Source organism: Olea europaea, chromosome 5, assembly GCF_002742605.1.
Source record: "Olea europaea var. sylvestris chromosome 5, O_europaea_v1, whole genome shotgun sequence".
In the NCBI taxonomy this organism is placed as follows: Eukaryota; Viridiplantae; Streptophyta; class Magnoliopsida; order Lamiales; family Oleaceae; genus Olea; species Olea europaea.
The window spans coordinates 4,135,446-4,143,936 of record NC_036241.1 but is presented as its reverse complement, the minus strand read 5'-3'; the positions used below and the strand labels follow the sequence as shown (position 1 = coordinate 4,143,936).

General features: G+C 33.6%; 1 protein-coding gene across 2 annotated transcripts; it reads left to right on the top strand.

Annotated features, from left to right (window-relative positions):
* Positions 1–1,023: 1,023 nt before the first annotated feature.
* Positions 1,024–6,330, top strand: LOC111394443 (prostaglandin E synthase 2-like). Of its 2 annotated transcripts, XM_023020268.1 has the most exons (6): positions 1,024–1,497; positions 3,056–3,191; positions 3,344–3,419; positions 3,759–3,853; positions 5,519–5,686; positions 5,873–6,330. In XM_023020268.1, the coding sequence occupies exons 2-6, from the start codon at positions 3,164–3,166 to the stop codon at positions 6,031–6,033; spliced, it is 528 nt and encodes a 175-aa protein (XP_022876036.1). In that variant the 5' UTR covers positions 1,024–1,497; positions 3,056–3,163; the 3' UTR covers positions 6,034–6,330. The 2 variants fall into 2 exon arrangements, 1 of the variants encoding a protein (XP_022876036.1); XR_002702588.1 differs by lacking the exons at positions 5,519–5,686; positions 5,873–6,330 and adding an exon at positions 3,622–3,665.
* The last annotated feature ends 2,161 nt before the right edge of the window (positions 6,331–8,491 follow it).

The following is an 8,491-nucleotide window of genomic DNA, read 5'->3' as shown; positions in this document are numbered from 1 at the left end:
TCATTAAATTAAATTTTATTTCTCTCTCTCATATTTTCAACTACACAATCTTTTACAAAATAATATTTCACATAAATCGATTTTTTTTTTCAACCACCTATTTTTTGAAAAAATATTATTCCATCCATTAAAATTTGAAATAATGGAATTCAAATGGGGGGCTTATTCTTGGTTTAATTTTAGTTGGGCCAGAACCTTTTTGGATCAGGTTTTAGGCCCCGTTTGGCCCCCCATTAGATTTCATTTCATTTATCTTTTTCCTATTTTCAACCTCACAATCTTCCATAAAATAATATTACACGTAAATCGAATTTTTTTTTCAATCACTGATTTTTCATAAAAACACTATTCCACCTATTTTCATTTTTAGAAAATGGGGGCCAAACGGAATGTATTGCCCCTGTTTGGCATCCATTAATTTCTATTCTATTTCATTCCATTACATTTTTTCTTTCCTATTTTCAACCACACAATCTTTCATAAAATAATATTACACGTAAATCGAACACTTTTCATTCTTTTTCAACAACTCATTAAAAAAAAAAAACTTTCGGACTCATTAATTTTCCACAAAATGGGGGCCAAATGGGGTAGGCCCCCATTAATTTGTATCACATTACATTTTATTTTTCTCTATCTTATTTTTAACAACACCATCTTCCACAAAATAATATTACAAGTAAATTGAAATCTTTTCCTTTTTTTTCAACCATTCATTTTTCAAAAAATATTATTCCATCAATTTTTATTTCTACAAAATGGGGGCCAAACGGGGGCTTAACAGGTTGATTTGATCACGTCACTTGTCCGATTTTCTTATTTTTATCAAAATATTTTTTTTCTTTTGTTTTTCATATACACATTTTTAATTAAAATAATATTACAAGTAAATAAAAAAATTTAATTTATTTTTCATCTGCATATTCTTTATCAATCTACTATTGTAAAATTTATTTTTTCATAAAAAAGGTGTCAAACAAACACCCTCTAAATTTTTTTATTAATTAATTTTGGATTGCAAAATAGAGAACATGAAATGAAATGTAAATGAAGCGTCTTTCGTTTATGTGGATAATAGAAAGCTTCTAAAACCCTCCCAAAACCCACAAAAATCGAGGTTTCAGTTAAACTTGCCCAAAAGTAATATCAGATCGCGTCAAATAATGAGGAAATTTAGCTCACTCGCCGCCGTATGCCGCATATCCGCCGCACCGGCGGCGTTGGAAAACCCCATCCACCACCAACATCGACTCGTCCAGGCCGCTCTGCTTAGTGCTAATAGCATCAACTACTCGGCGATGTCTCCCTGGTTCTCTTACGATAAGGTAACCCTTAAATCGGCTCGTAACGTTTTCGCCGGGACCATGCTGTTCTCGGTCGCCGTTTCGACGTCAGCTGAAGAGGTCCACGCGAAAGAGCATGTGCTGTCGAAATTTCTCCCTAACGACGTCGTTCTCTATCAGTACGAGGCTTGCCCTTTTTGTAACAAGGTTAAAGGTAATGACAATATGCATCTTCACTTTTGGAGAAATATATTTGGAATAGAATTTTAGCAGTACTTAATTATTAAGATTTTATCTATATGAAGATTGATGTAGTTCTGTGCTATTCTTTTTTATTCTCGATCTGCTTCTTCTCGATTGGTATGCATCTTTCTTAGAACATTTTCTTTCTTGTGGGATTTAAGGGAAGAACATCATGCCATCTCCAGAGCTACACCAAATTTTGTGCCAAAGTAAAATTCATCTCCAACTATTACACCAAAAGTTACACCAATTGATCATTGTTTAACCATTTTCTTCCCTCTTTTTTATTCTTCATAATTTATTTATTTGAAATATTATTTATTTAGTTATTTTATAAATACATAAATTATTAAATAAATAATTACGTTAAATTACGGAAAAGATTAAATTCATTAATAAATATAAAAAATATAGTATAATTAATAAAAATACTATAACAACGAAAATATTAAATCATGCCAACAGAAAATAGTATAATGTATTTTGAATTTGGATATTACGAAGTTGAAAATTTTTGCAATTTAATTCTTGGAATTCATATATGTATTGTTTTGTTTAAATAAAATTTGATTATCATATGTATGTCATTGTTTAATATATTTCATGTTAACTTTAATAAACTATCGTGTTTGTTATATTTTATTTTTTTATTTTAATTAATTTATTAATGATTATTTCTTATATCTAAAATTTATTTTAAATGCAAATAATAATAAAAACAATTTACTGTATTAAAAAATATAGCACAAATGATACAACTACCCTTTATCAATTATTTGGGAAGGAGAAGAAAATGGCAAAATAGACTTTCACCACTTTGCACCATTTTTGTGCAGAATATAGTGTTGTATTGGAGCAACTTTGCACCACCAAATGGTGCAATTTGGTGATTTGGGGTTCACATTGGAGATGCCCTTAGGACCGTGTTTATACGTTTTGTTCATTTCAATGATTTACATTTACTCATGAAATACTGTTAACTGTGTTCTTCAATATATGCACTAATTATTGGTCTTAAATTTTGTCACCTCTTTAATTTGGAAAAAAGCTCGTGTTCAGGATGGTTTGATCGATTTTCATTCCTTGGATTACGTTCATTATATGTATTATGCCTATGCATAAAATAATAGAAGAAATGGAAATCATGAGGGATGTCAAACATTTCAGTTCAGAGGCTTTGAGTGGAAACTTCAGAAACAGGATTAGATTAACTACACCTTAACAATTTCCAGGTAAAATGTCTTTATTTAACAGTAGTCTCAAGTTTGGTACACTCAGAAGATAACTAGGTTCTGTTGATTCCTTTTCTTGTTTGGTTTCCAAGATCACATCCGATTTAGGCTGTGAATGGCAAAACAAATTTAGATTAAACTCATATTTGCAGTTATCAGTTGGATTGGACAAATTTTTTTCTAATTTTACAATTATCAATGACTGTATGGAAGTTTTTTCATTGGATTAATATTCATCATCTGTTTTTCGTTAAATCTGTCATGGACCTCATGCTAATGTTGGATGTCCTTTCCCAGCTTTTCTGGACTTTTATGATATTCCATACAAAATTGTGGAGGTCAACCCCATCAGCAAAAAGGAAATTAAATGGTCTGATTACAAGAAAGTTCCTATATTGATGGTTGATGGTGATCAAATGGTGGAATTCTTCAGGTATTCATCGTGATTTGCGTTTTTTTTTTTTTTGAAAATTTAAAGGCATAATGTATTGGACACTTTTAGATAAATATGATATAAGCACGATGATTTTTTATTTCTTTTCTGGGTTTCAGTCAATTCTGTAACTTTTTACACATGTTTTGTAGATTTAATTGATAAATTGACCAAAAAGATTCATCCTGATGGTCAACTGGAAGGTGATGAAGAGAAGAAGTGGCGTGGGTATGCATTTACTACTCTTGTTATCTCTCCTGTAGAACATGCTGCTACTGTTGTATAATTGTACTTTGCAGGTTAACTGTTGGAATGAACCATGTGATACACTTGTTAAGACTTTTATGTGCTTTGTCTGTTTTAGCATCTTATTCTTCCCAAACTGTTAGCAGCCTGAGAAGTTGTTAAACTTGGTTCTTTTCATCATCAGCTTCTCTTTGATGAACATCGATTATCTCAAAATGAAATTTCGTGGTACATAACCGTGGTCTTTGAATCTGGATTTAGTACTACTGGTGTATTATATGCATGGTTTGAAATAGTGATGTTTGACTGTCATTATTGCAGGTGGGTGGACAATCACTTGGTGCATATCTTATCACCAAATATTTATCGAAGTACTTCTGAAGCTCTGGAGTCATTTGACTACATCACCACTCATGGTAAGATTTGTTATCGTCATGATAGGCCAAATTGATCTTGATGAAAATTACAGCTAAATTTTATAGGAATGCAGGTGCAAATTAAATTATATATTAATTTCATGGGCACACATGTACAAAGTTTCACACTTATACAGGGAACAAAGTATAATCACTGAAATGAGGGGAAAAATATCTTTGGTGCCTCCTGTAATTATCTGTATGCTAAAAATGGGGCCTAGAAAATTTATTTTAGTTGTGAAATTATAGCTAAAATCAAATTTATGCATATTAAGCTGGTTCACATGGTAAAAGGGCAAAATGGTGGAAGGGGCAATGATGAGAGCTTATTTCTTTTCTTTTCATTTTTCTATTTTTTCATGTTCTTGAGCCCCAAGATTGTCTTAGAGTTAATAACATTTTATACACAGTAGTAATTACGTAATAAGTCACGTGCTATATTATGGAACTTGAAAATTGATAATTTATGCTGATTACAGGTGTTGAGGGTATCTTTGTGTGTGATTTTTGTTGGGTGTGAGCATGTATTATTACATACTTGATTAATGTATCTTCCCCTTTTTCAATATATATATATATTTTATTTTTTTTAATTTTTTGTTTTTATTTTTGTAATCCAATTTTTCTTCCTCGGGCCATTCAGAATAGTTCCTCAAAATTGAATGGAATAATGAAAAAGAATTCTTGTAGCTGAAACCAAATATATTGACATTAAAACTTTTTCATCTTCTTGTAACCCAAATTTCCTGCAAGACTATCTTTTTGTCTTGTGCATGTGGGTTAAAATGCGGAAGCAAGGGCAGGGTAAGACGTGTTTGTGCTTTATACACATACACAGTCTTTTATTATTATTATTATTTTTTTGCAATTCCTTTGGTTTTATTGTTACATCTACTAAAGATCCAATCAAAAGGTCCAATCAAATGAAGCTTCTTTGGGTCACATGATATCTATTAAAAGAATAAATTCTTAAGTTTAATGTAACTTAGTCTATTGAGGAAGTGGTGCCTGAAAGGCCCTTCCAACTTAAATTTGACAGCTTCTCTCTGTATGTTATCTCTTTAATTTTTTCCCTCATCATTTTCTTTTTCTTGGATGAGTTGTATACATATTCTGGAAACGGGTTGGGGTCATGAAAAATCCATTAGTTCCTCAAATTGCCATGTCAAGTCTATTTCCAATTCATTCGTGTTGCTGGGTTTTTTTGGGTCTAATTCTCAATTGAAATGTCCATACCAGATGGAAATAATTACTGAAATGTGGTTTTTTCGGATGTTTGTTGAGGTTTTCGATCATTGATGGGTCAACTTGCTGTTTTTGAGGGGTCGAGAAAATCCATTAGTTCCTCAAATTGCCATGTCATGTCTCTTTCCATTTCATTCCTTGTGCGGTGTTTTTTAGCTCAAAATTTTATTTGAAATACGCATATACCATAAAGGGATAATTACTGCAAATATGGTTTTTGAGATGATTGTTGAGGTTGTTGATCAATGATGGGGCAAGTCGCTTTGAGGCATACATCAAGTTCTTTAACAACATTGTATGCATCCATTATGCTAGCTACTTTGAATAGTTAGCTGTGAACTTTGAAGAGGCTGCATTGGCCGTTCCACCTCCCTCATTTTTTAAATTGAACTCTTATCATACATATCTGATCGAGTGCAGGTAATTTCAGTTTTACCAAGAGATTAACAGCAAAGTATGCTGGAGCTATGGCCATGTATTTTGTATCTAAGAAATTGAAGAAAAAGCATAACATAACTGATGAGCGTGCAGCATTATATGAAGCAGCGGAAACATGGGTTGATGCACTCAAGGGTCGAGAATTTCTAGGTCTTTTCAATTCCTTCTTTTTCCAGTATTTTGCATACGCAAAAAGTTTACCTATGCATGTTTGGCTATGCTTAAAAAGATTACTTATAAGTATATAATAAGTTTTAAACTAACTAATCCTTTTTATTTATCAAAGTCAGGGACAATTTTCTTATTTCGTACTTATCTTTCCCGTCCCTTCTCCAGGTGGTGCCAAGCCTAATTTAGCTGACCTTGCTGTCTATGGTGTTTTGAGACCCATTCGATACCTCAAGTCAGGTAGAGATATGGTAGAGCATACGAGGATTGGTGATTGGTATACTCGAATGGAAAATGCTGTCGGGGTTTCTTCCAAAATCCGGGCATAGTCTGGTTAGTTTGTGCAGTTTGATAAGTTTTTCAGCAGGACCAAGTCCGTAAAATTTATGCCAATATTATCGTCTATATTTAAAGTGAGTATGCAGTTTCGATGAGCCTTCACATAGATGTTACAATAAACTTTCGTGGCAATTGGGAGGAAAATATTATTTTGACATACGTTGAGCTGTATTTTGAATGTAAATCATGAAGCCCAGTCAATTTTTAAGATCGTAGAAACAGAACTATGGCCATGGACTTGAAGCTTTTTCCACTTCAAATAAAATTCTCGACTGGGATGTTATCTAGTTTTTTTTTTTCCAAGTAATTTGTACTGCAATTTTTTATTTTTATTTTATTATTTTATTATTTTTATTGGGGGTTGAAGTTGGCCTTTTGGCTTGAAATTTACAGTGCGTTAATCTTTATGAAATTCTATATGGCAATCAAATATCGATAATTTTTATTAAATTATACGTGGCTATGAAATTCTTGTGCTGCATGGCTGAATCAATTACTCCAGACATCCTCATGCTTACAAAATTAACGCTATAATTGGTCTTAGGAACCAAAACAAGAGACTGGAAATCAATCAAACATAACAAACTTCGTCTAATTATTAAAGCTCCCTTTGAGGCGGTGCCTTTGAGATAATCATTAAGGCTACCTGCGAGTTGGTGCCTTTAAATTCTGCTTTCCCAGTTGGAGAATATTGGGCAGCCTCAAGTGAAGAGGAGACTTCAAATTGCACACCTTGTGAATGGGCAGTACACCTTGCATTTTTGGCGTCAAGAGCAAAATCCATATCGATGCTGAAATACCAAGAAACCCGTATGGCAGGGGGGGATTAAATGACCAATATGCAAGGCTAGATTTCAAGCCCAAACTCAAAATTCCCTGCGAGCAGGCTGTTGGAAAGCAAAGCTGGATACCCATTGAGGTTATAGGATCCAGCACAAAATCCGTTAACGAATAAGGGCATCTCACACTGCTCCTAAGTGATGAAAGGAAGAAAGAACTTATCTTCTTTCTTTTTGATTACCTTCCTCGCATATGTATAAGATCGAATTCATTCGATTTCTAAAAAAGACTACTAATCCTTAACTTTTTGAGTAATCCTCCTCCTTCATTTGCAATGGGCGAATAGGTTGACGGGTCGTGAACTTCTTTTCCTGGAGAAGAAGCAGTGACGGTGTATGGGGATCATATGCTTGGTCTTTATCGCAAAACTTTGACGGCACAGTTGGACCTTTAGACTAGTGCGCTTCTTTCTCAATTGCAGCCTGGAATAAGTCAAGAACCCAGAAAGGAGGAGGTTTAATGATTACGAACCTAAGCTGGAATTCTAGGCAAGAAAGTTGTTGAAGAGTGAGGAACTTGAACTCGAGCAGGCTGAGTTTGTTTCTACAAACCAAATATTTTGTAGCGAAACTGACCAATACACCGAACTGGCCGAGCTCACTAGAAAATATAAACAAAGACGAAACAGCACAAAGTTTTGAAGATAAAATCTAACACCACCAAAGTGAAGCACCAAGAATCTGGGCATAACTTTGCATAAAACTACATGAACAATGCATATGACATGCTGACCATTTTCAAATCTTCCAAGAGGAGATGAAAAACTTGAAGCTTTCAAGGACATTGCATAACCATTCTGGCAGATCGTCAAACCTCCAAGAAACTTGAAATTCTTCAAAGATGGCACTTTGAATCTGGACAGATTTTACAAAATCTGCAATGCTAGATTCGATCGAAATTACCAAGTAATGAAGGTAAAATCGAACAAAGATCAATGAGCTCACATATGTAAGGGGCGACTAAAGTGAGTGCTTCTTTTACTAAAGTTGAGAGCCTCTCTCCCCAACACCTTACATGATTGAGAGCTCTCTCTAACACGTTTCCTCATCGTCTATATTTTTTTAGTTCTCATTGGTATTACAATTACTGAATTAAACGAAAACTTGAGCAAAAACATGAAGAACACCAAGATTGTTTGTCCTCGGGCTTGGATGTTCAATTAAAAGGCCTGCTCATCACGTTGAGCATTCAAATAATTGTGGTTGATATTCCAAATCCACTATTACGATCAAAGTGTCCACGCTTATAGGTCAATACTCAAAGTATCAAACAAAAAAAAAAATCCTCATAATACAATTTCTCCTCTCGAACTCTCTTCTTTATAGATTACACAAGTGATTAAATCCTCACACTCTATTTACAAATACTCACTAAAAAATTATTAGAAAACAAATATTACAGACGAAGACGAGAAACAATTTTAAAGATAAACAACGCATCACAAAGAAACCCGCGAATTCATCTCTCCAAAGAGATATTCATCTATTTATATACCATATAACCCAGCATCAAAGGCTGCCAGTCATCCACGTGTCATCATCTCAACAATTCACTTATTTGAACCAAAATCGCATAACCAAAACGCGATAATACACAATGAAGTGGCAG